Source organism: Leptopilina heterotoma, unplaced genomic scaffold (genome assembly GCF_015476425.1).
Source record: "Leptopilina heterotoma isolate Lh14 unplaced genomic scaffold, ASM1547642v1 Lhet_11, whole genome shotgun sequence".
Taxonomy (NCBI): domain Eukaryota; kingdom Metazoa; phylum Arthropoda; class Insecta; order Hymenoptera; family Figitidae; genus Leptopilina; species Leptopilina heterotoma.
In genome coordinates this window covers 2,591,208-2,612,712 of record NW_025110829.1, presented here as the reverse complement: position 1 = coordinate 2,612,712, position 21,505 = coordinate 2,591,208, and the positions used below count along the sequence as shown (strand labels likewise).

Genomic DNA, 21,505 nt, shown 5'->3' with positions numbered 1-21,505 from the left:
ACGGCAGATATTGACTTTCTTTGAGTGTTGTATTATAGTTGTTGAGGTTTTATTCAAGTTGAAGTGGCCAGTTGGTGGTTGCATGCATTCGACGGCTCCCGCATATATGGTAATGTCAACCATTCTATATACTCACTTGAGTGCTATTGCCTGAACCTGTTCCTCCGGACTAGGAAGCTTGTGATCGACTGCACTGTCATCGGCCGTATCTCCCAAGATCCTGGACATGCAATCTGGCGGGACAGTAACATCCCCAAGGGCTTCGGCTGATGTCCATCTTCGCAAATCCTCGATAGCGGCGGGCTGAAATTAGTCATTGTATTTGTTAATCATGATCAATAGATTTTATCGTGCGCGTTCTCAGTGTTTCGCACTTTATAATTTGCTATTTCTATTTTGATAGGATTCTTTTTCATTGAATTTATATTTTGAAGGAAATTATCGAACGAGAGAATTTTTATTCGAATATTTATTAGAAGGAAGTTTATATTAGCATTTTGATTGGAATTTTTAAAAAAAATTCCCTCTGACAGTATTTATATATTTGCGAATTTTTGTTTGTCCCAAATTTTATCTGAACGAAATTGTCATTTGATATAGCATTTTTCATTCACTAATTTATAATTTAACTTAATTTGCATTTATAAATATCTAAATTTAAATCTCATTTCGCATGTTCAACTGTTATTAATTTGAAAACAAAAAAAATATAATGTTATATTTGTTATAATCAAACAGGGATCACAAACAGTCATCTTTTTTACTTTTGTCACCTATTTCACTTATTTCGTTAAATTTCACCTATTCCATCTTAGGGTGTCTACTAACCGGAAAATAGCCGGGAATAAGTCAGGAATTTTATGGCAAACCGGGAATTTTTTCACCAAATTAAAAAAAGTTTTATTATTTTAATTTGTTTTTAAAAAATCGCTTTGTATTTCATTAAAAACTGTTTAACAAATCGAATTCTCGAAGTATTTTAATTTAATAATTGATAAATAATTGAATTTTATAAAGAGTCACATTCAATTATTTTCATAAATAGTAAAACTCATTGCAGAATTTAAATTATTTTTAATATAATTTTAATCAAATTCCTCGAAAAATGTAATTATTTTTAAAAATTTTATTAAAATTCGTCAAAAGAATTCATTAATTACTATTAACTGTAAAAAAATTCTTCTCAATAATTCAATTATTACCATAAATAGCAAAATTCTTCAGATTTACTAAATTCTTTTTAGTTTTAAAAAAAATTCTTCATAAGAATTCAATTATTTTCATAAATTTCCATAAAATTCTAAAAAACAATTCAATTATTTTCAAAAGTAATATAATTCTTCGCAGAAATTGAATTATGTTCAAATTTTTTTAAATTATCCTCAAAATTTCAATTATCTTTATAAATATTTAGAATTGTTCTCCACAATTTAATTATGTTTAAAAATTTTAATAAAATTCTATGAAAACATTTAATTATTTTCTTAAATATGTAATAACATTCTTTGGAAATGATTCTAAAGTTCTGAACGTTCAAATGAACGAAATTTATTTATTTTCTTCTTTAATTTGAATATTTATTACAATAATTTTTGTCGATATAAAATAAATGAATTATAAAGTTTCTAAGTGTAAAATTTAAGTTTTTAATTTTTATTGCAAACAATAAATTATAAAAACATTTCTAATAAAAACTGTTTCGTTCATTTGAACGTTCAAAACTTGTGGATCATCTTTGGAAGGATTGAATTACTTTTATAAATAGTAAAATTCTTTGCAGAAATTCAATAAGTATTAATACATTTTAAAAATTATTTTAAAAAATTGAAAAAATTCTTTGTTTTATTCAATTATATTCCTAATTTTTAATTAAAATTATTTAAAAGAACATTTTCAAAAAATTTAAAGAAACTTGTCAAAAGAATTTAATTATTCATAAAAATTCTAATAAAAATTTTTGAAGCCATTTGTAAATTTATTTATGTTTGAAAATAAATAAATTAAAATTTGATGAGAAAAAAAAACTGGGTAAAATTAGGACAAAGCCGGGAAATAACCAGGAATTTTGTTCACCGATAATAGCAGACACCCCGGATCCATTTTTAAAAATTTTTACAATATTTTTAATTAATTCATATTTTAATAAATCTTAATTTTTATTCTTTAAAACTTTCTTCGATTAAAGTCTTACAATTAGTTGACTCTAAATTTAAGTCGTCAAAATTTTTAATCTTTGGAATTCTAATTTATCTAATTTTTAATTAAGCTCAAATCGAGTTGATCTAAATTTGAATTTATTTAAATTTTAAACAATTTAAATTTCAAATTTTAATCGTAATCAATCTGAAATTAAATCATTTTGAACTCAATTTTATGTATATTTTTATTTATTTACACTTTTTGAACAATTTAGTAAAATATCATAAACTGTTTTTTAATTTTCTTAAACATAATTTTTATAAATTATCTATAGCTTTTATATATCTTAGAAAAAAAAGTTTCAAAAATAGATTTTTTCAGTTTTTATAAACTTTCTATTTTCAAAAAATTCTAAACGTTGAAATGAAGGAATAATTTTGTCGAAATAAATATTGTCAAAAACTATTGACTTCAATATAAAACAAAAAGCAAAATTGAACACTCTCAGAGTTTATAAATTGTATCTTTAAAATGTGAGGCAATATTATTATAATAAAATTTGAATTTGAAAAAGAAATAAATATTTTCGATAACTTAAAATTTCAGAACTTTAGGGACATAACTTGCTCCGTATTTTAAAGAATCTAAATTTTATTTAATCGAAATCTTATTTATTCTCAATTTTTATTGATAAAATACAGAAAAATTTCAATAAGTATTAAACATAAATTTTATTTTCTTGCATAGAACTTTATTTTATATAATTTCTTTTGTCATATGTTTTCGGAAAATAATTCTCCTCTTTGTGAAAATTAGCCACAATTTTGACTTGGAAGTTTGATAAATTTCAACATTCATCAACATTTTCACCAATCAGTGATAAACTTTTGTTATTATAGAATATTTTTATTTTTCAGATAACTAGTAGATTAAAAGTAGTTTGAAAATGTTGTTTAATAAGACTTAAGTTTAATAAATATTTTTCTGAGTAAAAACTAAGTTAAATTATAAATTAGCCTAATGAAAATTTGGTTCAATGAGAATTTGGTTAAAATATTGCATGGAATTTTAGTTAAGTATAGAAATTTGTTGAATGGAAATGTTATTTAATGAAGATTGGTTAAAGGACAATAATTGGATAAAATGAAAATTAAGGAAAATTCAGGATCAGACATTAGAGAAATTTAGTTTGGTAAAAAATTTCCTTAACTTTATTTTTCTAATAAAAAATCTGTTAAATTGTTTTTTCAAATAAAAGTTCTCTTGTGCAAAGTTACATTTAATAATAGTTATGAAACTGAAACTGGCACCCAGTCTATATATAGTTGAAAGTATTCCAGTAAATTATAAATTATTATTTATGAACATTATTTATCAATTTCGAAACACTGGAAATTCGTTCGATCGAATTTGACAATAATAAATTCATGCTATTAAATTAACATTAGCAAATACTAAATTCTAAAAAACAATTTCTTACATTCTCCAATTAAAATAATGCGAATAACCGAATTAAAAACGAAAAGAAAACATTCTCAAAAATTGCTTAATTGTAAGTGTTGGACAAATTAGTTATTAATTACGATTAATAGATTATTATCTTTTATTTCCAAATTTATTATAATTATTGTATGTAATTATACATTCGTTGCAGCTAATTAGTTGGTGAGTTATATTTGGGTAATTTTAAAAATATATCGGATACTTTTTTTGAATATAAAAATATTTTCGTAATCTTGGTGTTAAATTGCCTTGTTACTGGAGTGGAAAAAGTCTTACACCTTGTGTGATCTTAGTGACACGACACGTTGCGTAGGTGTTCTCATTGTTGAATGTCAATGTGCGAAAAACTGGATCTTTCCTGGCACGGAACAAAGATTATATTACCCGCTGGTTTCTCTCTGGTTCAGGGAGATCATTTTCATAGAAGAATTCTTAAACCCGATAACGTTAAAAAACAGTGTATACACTTCTTTGGTTTCTATCCATAAAAATTCGGGCAACTCTCTCTTTCTCTCCTTTCTTCTCATATATATTTGCATTTAATTTCATAATTTTTTACATCAACCTCTTTATAACAAGTATTTTTATAAAAATAAATTTATAGATTTATTTTTTTTAAATCTATTTGGGAAATTTGTCTTCTTTTTCATTTATTATTTACTAGCAACAATTATTCGCGCGGCTAATTTCTTACTTCCTTTTTAAAATAAAATTAGCAACTTTAAAAATAATGGAATTTAAAAATTTTTAATTCAAATTTTTGTTGAAAACACTAAAAAAATTGGATTTTGGAGAAATTACAAATAATTGCAGAAATTCAGTTATTTTTAAAAGTAATAAATTTCTTCTCATAAAATTCAATTCTGTTAAAAGGGCTTAGGGGGTTAAGTGTGCAAAAACTGCCCCCGCATCTATTTTTCTCAAATTTGGCCCATATATTACTATCCATATGACTATAACTTTCTGCAATTTTGAACTCAAAATTCGCTTTTTTGGGGGAGTTATGGAGGGGGAAAGTAAAATCAAAAAACTTATTTTTCTCGAAAACTACTGAACCGATTTTAATGAAATTTTAAGAGGTTGTAGATATAGATAAGACGATTTTAGAAAAAAAAATTAAAACTTTTTTTTCAAAAAAAATTTTCAAAAAAACTTTTTGAAATTTTCAAAAATTATTTTTAGGGTTATTTTTTGAAGTGACCACTTTCTCTTTTGTTGTAAAAAGTACCTTATAATGTCCCTTTTAACATATATTTTTTCCAAATTTTTTAAAAATATGGTTTTTGAGTAAAATGTCAAAAACCATGGTCATGCTATTTGCCACGTACGGTAATGCACATATATACATATGGGCAATTTCATGTGATAGAGTATAGCCAAATAAGTATGGAAAAAGTGACCCGAATATATTTTTTCCATTCATTCCTACCCACTTAAAAATAACTTTTTGAAATTTTTAACTCAAAATTTTGAGTTTTTTGGAAATTATGGAGAGGAAAAAATCGAAAAACGCATTTTTCTCAAAAACTACTGTATGCATTTTAATCAGCTTTGGATTATGTTGAAAAGACAATTAAAGAGATTCCAAAAAGAATTTCAAATTATTTTTTCAAAAAATTCCAAAAAATCTTTTTTTTTTGAAAATTTCAAAATAAAATTTTTTTGAAATTTTCAAAAAAAAACTTGTTTAAATCTATTAAAGTGAAATTTTTATGTATTTTCTCATTTCATTCTCTTATGTCATCTACTTAATAAAAAAATTTTGCTTGACATGATTTCAGGGTGTGTCACGGTAAATAACTCAAAAACCATACTCGGTACATTTTTATGTTGTATGTAAATGGTTAATTAATTAATTATTTGTTTGATCACAAATTAATACTTAGGGGTTTTCTGAATACAACTCTGAAATCGATGTTAAAAAAAATTATTTCCAAAGAAAAATCCAAAAATTTTTATTTTGGCATTTAAAATTTTTTTCTTTTTTGATCGTTAAAGCGGTACATCACACTTTTTTTATTTAACTTTTTTAACAGTCTTACTTATCAAAGAATAATGGCCTAGATGATTTTAGAGTGCGACACGGTAAAAATAACTCAAAAAATCCTAAACTTTGATTTTAAAACTTTCCAAATTTTTTTGTTTGTCTAAAAATATTTTTTATAGTAACATTAGATTTGTATTTAGCAACCTCAATAACCCACTAGTAATAAGTTGCAAAAATATTTGACAGGTTTTTTAAAATTAACCATTTACATACAACATAAAAATGTACTGGGTATGGTTTTTGAGTCATTTACCGTGACACACCCTGAAATCATGTCAAGCAAAATTTTTTTATTAAGTAGATGACATAAGAGAATGAAATGAGAAAATACATAAAAATATGACTTTAATAAATTTAAACAAGTTTTTTTTTGAAAATTTCAAAAAAATTTTATTTTGAAATTTTCAAAAAAAAAAAGATTTTTTGGAATTTTTTGAAAAAATAATTTGAAATTCTTTTTGGAATCTCTTTAATTGTCTTTTCAACATAATCCAAAGCTGATTAAAATGCATACAGTAGTTTTTGAGAAAAATGCGTTTTTCGATTTTTTCCTCTCCATAAGTTCCAAAAAACTCAAAATTTTGAGTTAAAAATTTCAAAAAGTTATTTTTAAGTGGGTAGGAATGAATGGGAAAAATATATTCGGGTCACTTTTTCCATACTTTTTTGGCTATACCCTATCACATGAAATTGCCCATATGTATATATGTGCATTACCGTACGTGGCAAATAGCATGACCATGGTTTTTGACATTTTACTCAAAAACCATATTTTTAAAAAATTTGGAAAAAATATATGTTAAAAGGGACATTATAAGGTACTTTTTACAACAAAAGAGAAAGTGGTCACTTCAAAAAATAACCCTAAAAATAATTTTTGAAAATTTCAAAAATTTTTTTTGAAAATTTTTTTTGAAAAAAAAGTTTTAATTTTTTTTTCTAAAATCGTCTTATCTATATCTACAACCTCTTAAAATTTCATTAAAATCGGTTCAGTAGTTTTCGAGAAAAATAAGTTTTTTGATTTTGCTTTCCCCCTCCATAACTCCCCCAAAAAAGCGAATTTTGAGTTCAAAATTGCAGAAAGTTATAGTCATATGGATAGTAATATATGGGCCAAATTTGAGAAAAATAGATGCGGGGGCAGTTTTTGCACACTTAACCCCCTAAGCCCTTTTTTTAAAAATTCTCGTCAAAATCCCAATTATCTTTATAAATAACAATATTCTTCACCAAAGTTCAATTATTTTCAAAAATGTCAATAAAATTCTTGTTCTAATTTCAATTATTTTCAAAAATTTTTTCTGAATGATTTACAATATTTACTATTTTAAAAAATTTCCCAAAAATAATTCAATTATTGAAAACAAATTTTAATAAAATTGTACGCAAACATTTAATTATTATTTTCATAAATAATAAAAATTTCACAGGAATTCAATTACTTACAAATTTTTTATAAATTTCTTTGCAATAATTCAATTATTTTCATAAAAAATAATTAAAAATTCTAGAAAATAATAATTGAATTGAAATGATGAAAATAATTTTGAAAAAATTGCAGTAGTAACAAAATTCTTATAATATATAAAATAATAATTTTATCTCTCGGTCATCTTTAATTATTATGAAACATGAAGAAACCGATCGATATCTTCATGTTTTATAACAATACTTTTATATGTTGTTTAATTTCAAAAAGGTTTGAATTCAGGAGAGGTTCTCTACAGTTTCCCTCTTCTCTAGCGAGAAAACCCATTGACGGGTGGTCCAGGCGGAATGCGAGTACTCCTAATAAAGTCGGCTGTAGACGCAAATTAGGTTAATATATAGAAAATTATGAGTTTATTTCCTATTTCTTAATCATAATTTTTTAACAATTTTCTATTTTTTATAAACAGAAAGGAGAAAAATTTGCATAATTTAGATCAGTCAAACGAAATTTGTTATAGAAAAAAGCATACAATAAACAAAATTTATTTGTCAACCATAATTTTTAAAAAATTTTTAAATTCTCTAATTTCAAATATTATTTTATTATAAATCATGAAAAAATACCTGCATATTTTCGATTTGTCAAAAAATATTTTTTAAAGTAAAAAAAAACAAAAGCATTTATTTATTTTGTCGATTATGAACGAAATTTTCACTATAGTAGAAAATAATTTTTAATGATTGGTTTCTATATATTTTATTTTTATTTACTTAAACCTATAATATTTTATTATCATGTGCCTGTGAAGACAATAATTTTTTTTCGGTATAAAAAACACATTTTGGTGAAAAAAGAGGAAATGTTTGGATATAAAAAATTTGTCGATGACCTTTCTAAAGATCACAAATTGAGTGGATCAGTTTATTAGACTCGTAAAAATAATCTTTATAGTTGAAATACTGCAGCTCATCAAAGGCTTGTGCTTCCAACAGTAATTAGTTTAATTGCAAATGAGATATTTTTTAAGACTCATTTGAGATAATTACCCCAGAACATTAGAAAGCTTCATTTTTTTTATTTTTAAAATTGCCTTCGTGATTAATTTCCATTTTCGATTTCGTTATTCGTTTTTATTTAGGCGCTATTTGTGATATTTTTTTATATTATTATTTTTTTTTTTTTATTATTCCTTTTATTTGTTTATTTATTTTATTATTACTATTTATTATTTTTGTTATTAGTAATTTTAATGATATAAAATGAATAATTAATTTTTGAATTTTCCCAGAATTCTTCAACGAAACGATTGTTAATTCATTTTTAATTTATTTTTCAAAATTATTTACATTTAGGTACTATTTATTTATTATTCGTATTTTAAAAATTATTACTATTTTTATTTTTAAACTTAAAAAAATTAATTGTTAATTGTCAATTAAATTTTAGAAAATAAAATTTTTTTCCAAAAATTCTTTGTTATGAGGCGAGAAAGGGGAATTAAAAAAATCTTTTATGGCATCCGATCCAATCGGGTCAGTGTTACATCAAAAGCAAAATAACGATATAATGTCTGTGACCACGTGACTATAGTGACCATTAAATTTCGTGTAAAATAAAAGGCGGCTATTATTGTTCACATAATTTATGATCTTGCTCACATTAAACTTTACTGGATCCTCTTTCAATTTTTTTGAATTTTTTTTCAGAGTACATAAAACGTGCAAGTATACTGCATATATAGCCGCACGCACTGAACAATATTAAAAGTGAAAGTATGTCGTGCTTTCATCCAGACACAATAAATTCGCAATAAGTAAATTACAATGAACGTTTATCGAATCTGAAATTATAAAAGTGACTAATTTAGCAATTGAAATGAGTAATTTAATTAGTTGACTTGCGGTACTCTTTTGTATATATAATTTTGAAATATAAGCGCTTGTCGCATTTAATTTGGACTTTTTTCCAGTCATTTAAAGCCTCTATCTTTCTGTATCTAATTATTATATATCGCGTGGCAAATTTATTGCTTAGCGATTTACAGTTGATTGCCACATGTGATAGGGTACGGATTTATGTTACTCTTCAAAGCGAAGAAGGCTTTTACAAGATTCTTGCTTCGTACACGTGTTTGTGTATATATGTATATATACACCACGGATTTCCTATTGGAAGAGTTTTGGTCCATTAGCGCCACGTCGGCAGGTATAACGAACGTAGGATAGGAAAAAAACAGAGAAAAGGAACAACAGGATCAAAACCCACCACAGGAGTTCCCTTTTGCTATGTATAAGATATACGTAACCTGCCAGCAACCTGTACGGCCTTGTCGAATACGCGCCAAGTACACAGGGTGTCTCGAAAAAATCACTTTATCATTTCCCTCTCTCTCTCTCTCCCTCGTTTGGCTTTTTTCTTTTTCACCGATATAGGGTGTAAAGTCCTCCTTTTTTGTGAAAATAAACATTGCGACGTGGGTATTATAATGGTTTGGACACTTTTTACCATTTCCTCAAAATGCATCATTTTTCATTGAAAAGAGGATTTCTAATAGTGTAAACATTCAGTGTGGATATCTTATTTTAAGGGAGGAAAGAAGTCTTCTTTTTAGTTCGAATACATTGAGGACTGTTTCCGTTCTATTTCAAAATTTCTATTCTGAATGTTGATTATTATTTCCCAGATAGCACGCAATCTTGCAGCAAGATTGCTGCAAGCTTCAAATATCCCACCCATAAGAAGCTTATTGCGAAAGTTTTCTACAATATTGTGATAATATTGCTGCAAGCTTACGTCATGTTTGCAGCAGGATTGCCGCAAGCTTGTTACAAAAAATTTTATTTGGTTATATTAATAAGTATTAATTTAGTATAATAAAATTATTTGCAGCAAGCTTATACGGCAATCTTCCTATGGGTGGCACATTTAATTCAAATTGGGTTGCGATAGGTCAGGGAATTCAGGGAAAAGTCAGGAGAAGTAGAATTGGTCAGGGAAATCAGGAAATAGTCAGGGATCTTTATTAAAAGTACTGGAAAAAATTGAATGTTTAAAATTTATAAGAAAATTCTGAATTTTTGTGTCTTTTTTGTTTGCCTCATAATATACAAAACCTTCTATTTCTTCTACTTTTGACAACAATTTCTTTTTAAATAACTTAATTCTTGAAGAACTATCATAAAATTTTACTTATAAATTATTTAATGAATAATTTTACTTAAGTATTTCAAAATTAATTCAATTATAAAAGAGTTACTTTTACAATTTTCATAAATAGATGAACTTTAAAAGGTTTAAATTTAAAATTTTATAAAATCTCAATTTTGAATGAATTTAATTAGAAATTTTTTGAAAGAATTGAATTATTCTTAAAATTTTTTATAAATTTCTTGTTCATTTTAATTATTTTAAAATACTTTGCAAGAATCCAATTATTTTTAATACATAATTTAAATAAGATATCAACCGACAGATTAGCTCAGTCGGATAGATGCCTCGCTTGGCGGTCGTTTAAGGACCAAGGGTATATAAGTACCCTTGGTTCGCGCCCATTTGGCTTGGTATTTTTCCGGCACGTGAGACAATTTGAGCGGGAGGTTTGACGTCGAGGTATAATGATGTTGCACCGTCGATTATTGTCCGGTACACACCATTAGAACTCGACGCAAAATTAGGTTAATATAATTATAGAAAAAATTTCATAAGTAGAGTGGTTATGCTTAATCAAAAAAAAAAGTATTTCTCGGGGGACTCTTGTCGAAGTGCGTAAGGCCAATAGGGCAGGAGTATAAACAATAAAAAAAATAAAAAAATAAAAAAAAATAAAATATCAGAATTCAATTATTCTTAAAATTTTTACAAATTTCTCTGCACAATTTTTATTATTTATACTTTTAGAAAATTAAAAATTTTTTTTTATTTAAACTAAAAAAATTTTAAAAATGACAATTGAATTTTGAATGAATTTAATTAGAAATTTTAAAGAACTTAGATTTTTAAGAAATGTGTGTTTGCACAAATTCACTTATTTTCGAAAGAAATAAAATTCTTTGCAGAAATTCAACAATTATGTTCAAAAATTAAAAAAAATTCTTTTCAAAATATCAAATAGCTTTATAAATAATAAAATTCTTCTCCAAAATTTAATTATTTTCAAAAATTTTCCTCAATTCAATGATTTTCATTATCTACTATTTTAATTAAAATTTTCTAAAAGAATTCAGTTATTTTAAAAAAATTTCAATGAAATTCCACGCAAACCATTTAATTATTTTCATAAATAATAAAAATTTCACATGAATTCAATTATTTACAAATTTTTTATAAATTTCTTCGCACTAATTCAATTATTTTCATAAATAATAAAACTCATCGTAGAATTTCAAATACATTTAGTACAATTTTAATTGAATTCCTCGAAAAATGTAATTATTTTTAAAAATTATATTAAAATTCGTCAAAACAATTCAATTATTAAAAAATTAGTTCATAAAATTTTTATGAGGGTTCACTTTTAAGAAACATTTAATTATTCAATAAATTATATATTTTTGTATATAAAGAATTAAATTCTCGTAGAATTTTCTGTTAAAAATTGATTTAAACATGAATTTTAGTTAAGATTTTAGATAATAATTGAATATTAAATAAGCATTATAGCATGGACTTTTAGAAATAATTGGATTTTGGAAAGGTTCTAATTTAAAATCTTCGAAAATCTGGATGTTTCATACTTTTAACAAACAATTCTGTATAATTAATTTTTTTGAAAAAGTTTAATATATTAGATATTTGTTTTTTAAATATATTTGAAGTTTTTATTTTATAGAATATAAATGAGCGTTTCCACGTCAAGTGATCAAGGGGTCTTACGGTGCAATGTTTATTTTCATAATTTTTTACTCTTAAACAATTAAACATGAAAATTTGGCCGAGTACAGTTTCGAAAGGTTTTTTCATGCTCTTTCGATTGGAAACAAGCATTTTAAAAACAAAATTTTTTGTACCTAAAAAAATCAAAATTAAAAATAAATTTTAATTTTAGGGGGGGAAGGATACGATTTTTTATTTTTTTTTTTTAAACGAAAGCGGAGGTTTTTTCCTAAAAGGACATATATATGCAAAAGTGGGACTAGAATGTTTAAACATTGAAAAAAAGAGATTTTTACTGACCGGAGTGCTCAAAACCCGGTTTTTGGCTCCATTTGGTAGAAATATCTTTTTTCAGTGTTTAGACATTCTAGTCCCACTTTTGCATTAATATGTCCTTTAAGGAAAAAACCTCAGCTTTCGGTCAAATTTTTATGTTTAATTGTTTAAGAGTAAAAAATTATCAAAATAAGCATTGTACCGAAAAACCCAAAACTTTCACCCCCTCCCCCTCGGAAAATATTGGACTAGGTAAAAAAATATTTTCTCCAACGCTTGCTCTGAAAGGAGTTCTTTTCTTGGTAAAAAAGTGTGGCGAAAGTAGAACTTTTCTCAACTGCTCTGAAGAGCGTGGCGAAAGTAAAATTTGGCGTGGCGAAAGTAAATTCAGCGTGGCGAAAGTAATTTTTAGCGTGGCGAAAGTAAATCATGAATTTATTCTTTTTTCTTGTTCTTTGACCGAGATTTATTTTGTATCTAACTTCTTCCCCACTCAAAACATTCGTCTTTTATTATATTAAACATAAGCACACGTTAAATAAAAATTATACGAAACTCACGAAGAAAGCTTTCCTCGCAAGGCGTTGGAGAAAACGTAGTGCACAACTCGTGGTGAAGGAATGATTTTTCTCGAGTGATTCTCGACTTCACTCTCGAAAAATCACACTTTCGCCACTAGTTGTACAATGTACTATTCACCAAAAATCACTATCCACTAGTACTACAAAAGCCCCAAGTTTAGGCACGATTGGAGAAAAATTTTTTTCCACCTTGATCACTTGACATGGAGTCGCTCATATATTTAATTGAAGAATTTCCGAATAATCAAAATTTCGTAAAATTGAATTGTAAACAAATGGATTTAAAAATTGTCAAAGAACTTTTTCAAAAATTATTAAAAATAATTGATTTAATGAAGAATCTATTCTAGAAGAAGAATTCTATTCTAGAAAATTACAATTGAATTGAAATAATGAAAATAATTTTGAAGAAGTTACAGTAACAATATTCTTATAATATAAAATAATGATTTTATCACTCGGTCATCTTTAATTATTATTATTACAAAATATGAAAAAACGATCACTTTTCGAGTCTTCGACTCGGAGTGATCGATATCTTCATGTTTTATAATAATATATTTTTATAAGTTGTTGATTTTCAAAAAGGTTTGAATTTGAAATTCTTGAAAATCTTAATTCTATTATGGAAAAATAATAATAATCAAATATTTATTTAAAAGAGAAGTTATTGATGTTTTTGAATAATTTTACAATTATTAAAGAAATTATAGTAAATGAATGTAATAGAACATTTTTTTGAATATCTAATCATTTTTAGAGTGAGTCAAAATTTTCTTTAGGGTCAGAAAAAAGTCAAAATTTTGTTTGCTTTTGCTAAATTTAAAGTATTTTTTTAAAACTAAGTATTAAAATAGCTTTGCCTTTATAATTCATTTCCTTGACCGTAAAATTCTAATCCATTAGGTTCTTAAATTGAGTCAGAGTACTGTATAAAGTTTTAAGTAAATTTTAGCTTCTTTAACCATAAAATTCATCAGCTTTTACCATAAAAATTTTTAAGTTCAGTACATTAAAATAATGGACTAGAACGTTAAAAATCTGATTAAAAAATCAGTAAAGTCTGCATCTTTAAAATGTTGCTATACCTAAAGTATATCCGTCTTGTCAAGTACATACATTTGTCTTCGTGTAATTTTGTTTTTCGTTAATATTCTATACACAGAAATGAAGAATAAAGTATCTTTTACTATATTTTCACGCAGTAAAATCTGAATTGACAAGAATTTTTGCTTGTTTTTTGACAAATTTTACTATTTCCGGAGAATAAATTTTACAGTTTTTAAATACATAAGTGGGTAAATTTTGGTAAAAATTGTAATTCATAAGTTCTGAACGTCAAAAAATTTAAATCTTTTGTCAATATAAATATTTTCAAAAATTACCGAGTGCAATAAAAAACATAGATGCAAATAAATTTGACTAATTGAATCAGTTAAAAATTTACTGAAACATCAGTTACTTTTAACTGACAATCAGTTAGCAAGTGTGACGATTAAATTCTTTCAAGAAATTACAAATGAATTCTTATGTCTTTTTATTAATATCCAACAATTTTTTATTTTCACTCTTCCGGTTCCTCTCGTGACACTTGCATTGAAAATTGATATTAAATAAAAAATTTGACATTCCGAATGTCGTTGGAATGTTATGGTCGGACAAGAGTGTTCATAAATGTCACTGTAAATAACATCTTGTAAACCGAACAATAAATTTCCTCAGGGTTTACACGTTTTCCGGAATGTGTCGCACAGGTGAAGATACATAAAATGATGAAGAGTATATTTTTTTAAGCAAGTATACCTACGCGGTAAATTTTTCTTTTTAGGCTTTTAGTAATTAATTATTCCCACAAGAGGGAGAGAAACGAGTTTTTAAAATGTACTTTTAATGTGTATATGTCTACTTAATGTCAATCATATTGTTGGAAGTTTTATTTGAATTGGATTTCTAAAAGTATCTTTTTGAAATCAACTTTCAATCACCCGTTATAATCTTGAGTTTCGTACAGAGTCCTTACACGGCTCTCTGGGTCCCGAGAGAAACCTCTCAACGAAGTGGGTGGAATTTCCAGTGTTGCCAGACGAGGTGCAATAGGGTTATATTTGTTATTTCATTAATAGAATTCTCAACTATAAATAAACATAATTTGACTCATCAATGTTTGTTAACATTGTTCAAAAAAGATTTTCATTTATTTCAGATTAAAGGCATTGTTCTTTGGTTTCCTTTCATCTGCTGGGAAATAATACAGAATAGATTCAAACTAATCTTTTAATAATTGGAATAGAGAATAGTTTTCGGTTTTGTTTGATGAGGGATCGTTCTTTGTCATTTCACATGAATGAACCAATTTCGTTTTACAAAAAAAAGAAATCTGTAACAATAAATTAAAAGAGATGAAATAGTTTCTATTTAAAGGGAAATTTTTCAAATTGGAATTTAATTTACAATTGAATGTATAGTTTAGAAGAAGGGGTATGAATAAGTTCTCAATTTATCAGAATTTCGTTGGACACAATTTTCTTTTTGTCTACCTTTCATTTGACACAATTTTTGTTTAATCGAATTTAAATTAACTTTGATTTTTCTTTGACAAAATTTAGAGCAGAGTTTTCAGCAAAGAGAATTTCTATTTAGTTCACTTTTTATTTATAAAATATTTAAATGATTATTTAAAAGAAAAAAATTAAACAAATAAAAAAGAATAAAGATTTAAGGGGAGGATTCACCGATACTTTTAACTATATAGGAAGAAAAAAATTCAAATATTCCATAAAATTGTTTTTATAAGTAGTAATTTTTTGAAAGCAATTCAATGATCATAAAATAAAATCGATCAGAAAATATTTCAACACTTCTTGAATTTTTATTTTTCTTAAAAATTTTCTTAGATTTACTTTCTTATTTTTTTTCAAATTTTCTACAAAAATTGGTCGATTTTGAAATCCATGCGTAATTTTGAAGAAAATGTTTTTGTATCCACATAAATCATTGACGAATGAAAAAATTGATTTTTACAATTTTTGAAGCATTTTCTATTTAGAAAAAAAAACATTGTTTTTAGGCTGAAAATGCTTTAAAATTGTTATTATATTTTTTTAAAAATAATATATTAAAAATATTTGAAAATTCAAAATTTTTTTACTTTTCTTACTAATTTCAGAACATAATTTTTTTTATATAAAAAATAAAAATATAAAAAAATTATGATTTAAAATTAGTTAGAAAAATAAATTAATTAATTTTCAATTGAAAACATTTAGAATTTTCAACCTAAAAACAAAGTTTTTTTGTTTCTGAAAAAGTGTTTCAAAAATAGTAATAATCAATTTTTTTATTCTGCAATTTTTTGTGGATATAAAAAAATATTTTCTATAAAATTATGCATGGATTTCAAAATCTATTAACTTTTAAGAAATATAAAAATTTAAGAAGGTTCAAAATACTTTCTGACATAATAATAATTAAGTAAATAAAAAATAATGTAAATTTAAAATAATTTTAATGAATAAAATAATAAAATAAAATTTGTTGACAGAATTTTTACTTAAATGCGTTTTTATGTAAGTATAGCAGAATTTCTATTTAACTGAGTTTTAAATATCAGAATTTCCATCTTTCTGAATTTTCATTTTCACCAATAAAAAAAAATAATTTATGAAAATACTTTAAATTTTAGGTAAAAATTAGAAGTGAATGAAATATTTTTACACTAATTTGAAAATCTACCAATAACAAATTTTTTTATGATAGTTTCTAATTGTTGTAATAAGTATTTTAAGAATGTAAGCTTTTTAAGAACTTTGCACTGGAAAAAATGTTATCAAATTTTGTAAAAGTATTTAAAAATGTAGGAACAATGTGATGGAAGTGAGGTTTTACTATATAATTATTAATATAATTAATATTATTAATATATAATTATTTTAAATTTTATATGAAACTGACCATAAGTTTCTTTCAAAGATATTTTGAATAATTTATTAGCATTTAAAGTATATTTTTTCAATTTTAATAAAATGTTACTTAATCACATAAGTTTTGTTTTAAATTAGAATTTTTTTTCGGTTAATAAATTTATTTTTAACACATTGTTTCTAAATTGAAAACTATTTTTATAAAATTTCATAACTAGTTTCTTTCAATCTACAATTTTTTATTAAACTTTATATGAAACTGAACACAAGCTTCAATGATGTTTCGAATAATATATGAATAGATTTTGAATAAAATTTTGATAGAAATTCAATGTTAATTTTTTTGACCACTTTTCTCTTTAAATATTTAATAAATTGAAATAAAGCTGAAATTTTGTACAAAAGTCTAAAACACAATAAAGAAGGGCAGTGATGTACAAAAGTTTTTATATTTTTAAAATTAATTACTACAAATTACTTTAAAATTATTATCAATAATTGTCACGGTCACTTCTAATAAAAAATTTCAGCTCAATTTATTAAATATTTAAAGGGAAATGTGGTCGAAAATATTAACATTAAATTTCTAACAGTCACATGCTGTTAAATACTATTCGATTTTTTTACAAATTATTATAGAATTTCTTAAATTAAAAATTCAATTTTTAGAAAATTAAATTATAACAGTTGTAATAATTAAATTTATACATCGTAAATTAAATTAAAATGCATTAAGTTATTGCATTAAATAAGAATTCTGTTGAATAAAATTCATTTATGTGTAAGAATTATTTTAAATAAAAAGTGGTTGTAATGGAAATTTTCTCAATTGAAAATTTTCAGTCACATAAAAATTTGAATAAAAGAAAGTTTCAACAAATTACTTTTGCGGTTTATTCAAATGCTTACTGCAAAAAATTATGTAACAATTTATTACCGAATTTGGCTATTAAATCGTCATTTATTTCTATTTTAATAAAAAAAATTAGTTTTAATTTAACATTTTCTTTTCACAATGCTAGAAGTATTTGTAATGAAAACATAAAATTTCAAATTCAAAAGATTTTGTTGCATGACCGAAAAATTAGGTGCGAAGTAACGGATTAAAAAAAAGCTTCTTTCCTCGTCTCTTGAGAACTAGTTTTGATGAAAAAAGAAAAAATCCTGGAGGATCTAAATTAGTCTCATAGGAATATTTAAAATTAATGCGAAAGGATTTATTCGAGAAAAAAGGGAGCCGACGTGTGAATGAAATCATTCTTCCTGGCAGAGAGATATACCTGAAACTGCTTTCCTGACCGTCAAGAGAAGACCACCGGGTGCCTCTCAATTTATATTTCAGTAGGATACACACAGCATCCAATGGCATTCTCCATTCAACCTGTTCACTTGAAATGGTCTTCTTCCTATTCCTTGGGACAATTTCTAAAAGTTTTAAAAGGCAAAAGATCTCTTTTCAAATTGAATTCGCCAATATTCTTAATCCCTCACAGGATACTTTTGACACGTACCAAAGTTTATATTTACAGGTGTATTATCCGGTTGTATTAATACCTAACTATATTATCGCGACTAAATTATTTCACAGAAAATATTTCCTCTATTTTTTCCAACATGTAGTTTAGATTCTGTTTTTGATTAAAATATCAGTTTGGAGAATGTAATTTTTGTTTTATGATTTAGTATCCGCATTAATTTGGGATTTGCCTTTTCTTCTGGCATAAGGTCAATACTTACGACTCTTGACTCAATATCGAGACTGCGATCTCGCCTTCTTTTGCCAAGGACAGGGGTGCAGAGGAACATGTCCATAGAACTGCCATCTTGATCTCTTCTTAAAGAATCCAAACTTCGAACAGCAACAACCGCGGCGGCTTCGTATAATTCTTTCAAGGCTTTTGGCCTCGTGTCCGCTGTAAACAACGAGGTCACGGGTTTGTTCGTCGATTGAAAATGATCTGTCTTCAGCGCAAATGAACTGATGTCAGATTCCGCTGTAACAAAAATAAAAAATATTATTTTTTTACTCAACCAAAAATAATCAGTTGGGATTTAATTCACATTTTTTGATTGACTTTCCAAAACAACCAGCACTTCAGAATTGAAAATATTTCAATATAAAAACATTTCCCCTTGTCGAATTTAAAGTGTCGGATCCTTAATTGCAGAATTAATATTCTACCGATTTTTTATTTATTTTTTATAGGTAGAGTAGAACGGGAGTACAACTGGTTCAAATAAAAATTGTCTCTGCTATCAAAAATCTGCTTTCTAAATTCAAAATAGTGAAAATGTAGCCACTAATTCATATTAGATAGAATATTCACTTATTTATTTTTAGTAAACTCATTTTAGTAAAATATTAAGTGAAATATTTTTTAAGAAATTTTTAGAGAAAAATGTCAAAAAATTAGTAAAAATTCTTACTATTGTGAATTAGTGGCGCAATTTTCATGAATTCAAATTTATAGTGCAATAAAGCAAAATTTTTTTTATAAAAACATTGATAATAAACATTGAAACATTGATAAAATAAAAATTGTATATTTCAGAATTGTCACAGGTCAGGGAAGTCAGGGAAAATGAAATTGGTTAGGCAATTTTATTAAACTGGGAAAATATCAAATTCCTAGAATTTTGCTACAGAAATTCTAGATTTTGTTGTCGAAAAACATTTTCGAAAATTTTAGAATCCTAGAAATTTAAGTTGCTGTGAAGTAATAAATAATACCTAATTAAATACTAAAAAAATTTTGTTTCTGAGAAATCTTAATTTAATTTTTTTTAAATTACTTGAATTTTTAAATTAAAAACATTTTATTACAAACTTATTTAACTAATTAGATTTTATGAAATTTAATTAAAAGTAATTAAATCTGTTAAAGAAGTACATTAGAATTAAAAAAAAAATCGGTTTTTCAATGAATTTCACTTTATGTAATTAATTCTAAAGAAAATTCAAGGATTGTTTGACATATTCATTTTTTAAAGTATTTTAGTTTAATTTTATAATATGATAATTAAACATTTTAAAAACCGACAATTTCTAAAATTCTATTAAAATAATTGAATTTTTAAAAAAATTTTATTGATATTCTTGAAAATAATCTATAAAAGTACGACATATTAATTTTTAAAAATATTAAAGTTCTAATTTTTTTAAATATAATTGAATATTTTTAAAATAATTGAAATTTCCTAAATTCTATAAAAAATAATTAAATTATTTATAGAATTTTAATTTAATTTTTGAAGATAATCGAGAGAAGTTAGACACATTAATTTTTAAAAATATTTCGCAGTTCTATATTTTTAAAGATAATTGAAAATTTTCCAAATAATTTCCTAAAGTTCCTAAAATTCTATAAAAATAATTTAATTTTATGAAAATTTAAATTATTATTTAAAATAATAATTAAAAATTAATTTAAAAAGTTATTTAAGTATTAAATAATTTATTTTAATTTAATTTTATATCATTTAAGTTTTAAATTATTTAAAATTCTGAAGAAATTAGATTTCTGAGAAATTTCAGTTCAATTTTTTAAAGATACTTAAATTTAAAAAAAAATGTTACTAAACAATTTTTAAACTAATTGAAATTTTGTTAAATTGAATTGAAAATAATTAGATTAGCAATTATTAATTTGTTAAAGAATTTCTGAAAATTAGGGAAAAGTCAGAAAAAAACAAAATTAAAGTTTTTTTTAGCAATCATGATTGTCAAATTTTTATAAATTATAAAATAGTAATAATTTTTTATAAATTATTAATTCTTCTTTATAAAAATTGGCTGAATAGAAATTTTATAATTTGGGGTTTAAATTTCAAAAATTCTGTTAAGTCCAGTGTGAAGTGTTTTCATGCGTCCAAAAATTTCAATTTCGAAGCAAAGAATTGGGAATTAAAACAATTAAAGTAATTAAAGATTATGGTACTTTTTTTAAACCATTCTTATTAAGAAATTATTGTAATTATGCCGCACTAACGTCTTTTTTTCGACCGTTTCGTCTGCTTAGAGTGCATACGAGAATTATACAATAGTGTGAATGAGTGTTTTTATATACACAAACCCCATACGTTGATCCATTATCGCGTGAATTCAGTGTGTTTTAGTCTTCTCTCTACTTCATTGTTTCTCTTAGCACAATACCGATCTCTTAATCTCCATTGTTTTGAATTCACTAAAGGGGTTGTGTGATCCAGCTAGAGGTGAGCTTTGACGTGATTTTGGTATAATCCCTTCGGATGAAACTCTGCGTGCACTAAAGCGAAAGGTGATTTCCCCGAGAATTTCCTAATAAAACCGCAAAATTTGCACCTCTGGATATATTGTACATGTAATTATGATCCTTACGCCAAGAATTTATCTACAAGGTGCAGACAAAATTTTTTTGCTTTTGAATATTTAATAACCAACACGTGTGAAAATTTATCATGACGTACACGCTGTAATCTCAGTCTAGATTATCTATTTACATACTATATATTATATTCATTTCTGACTAGTTTTTTAAAGGTAATTTTACCAAAAATATTTTAAAATTATCAAAAGTTTTGTAGATAAAACTGCACAAGATTTTTTTCGTACCTAAAGTTTTCGAAGAAAATATCCAACAACCAAAGTTTTGATTACAATTTTTTTTGTTTTCTATCAATCCATCAATTTACGATGTTAAAAAAAATGTTCTTCTTTTGTAGATCTTTCCAACAATATTATTCAATTGATAAA

General features: G+C 24.8%; 1 protein-coding gene across 1 annotated transcript in view; it reads right to left on the bottom strand.

Moving 5' to 3' along the window:
• LOC122503634 overlaps nt 1–21,505 on the bottom strand; it is a 208,102-nt gene that overhangs the window by 34,785 nt on the left and 151,812 nt on the right. The window contains exons 2-3 of the mRNA XM_043614259.1: nt 18,511–18,767; nt 137–303 (exon numbers count right to left, since the gene is read on the bottom strand). Of these exons, the coding sequence (XP_043470194.1) occupies nt 137–303; nt 18,511–18,767 (424 nt within the window). The remainder of the gene's footprint in view (nt 1–136; nt 304–18,510; nt 18,768–21,505) is intronic.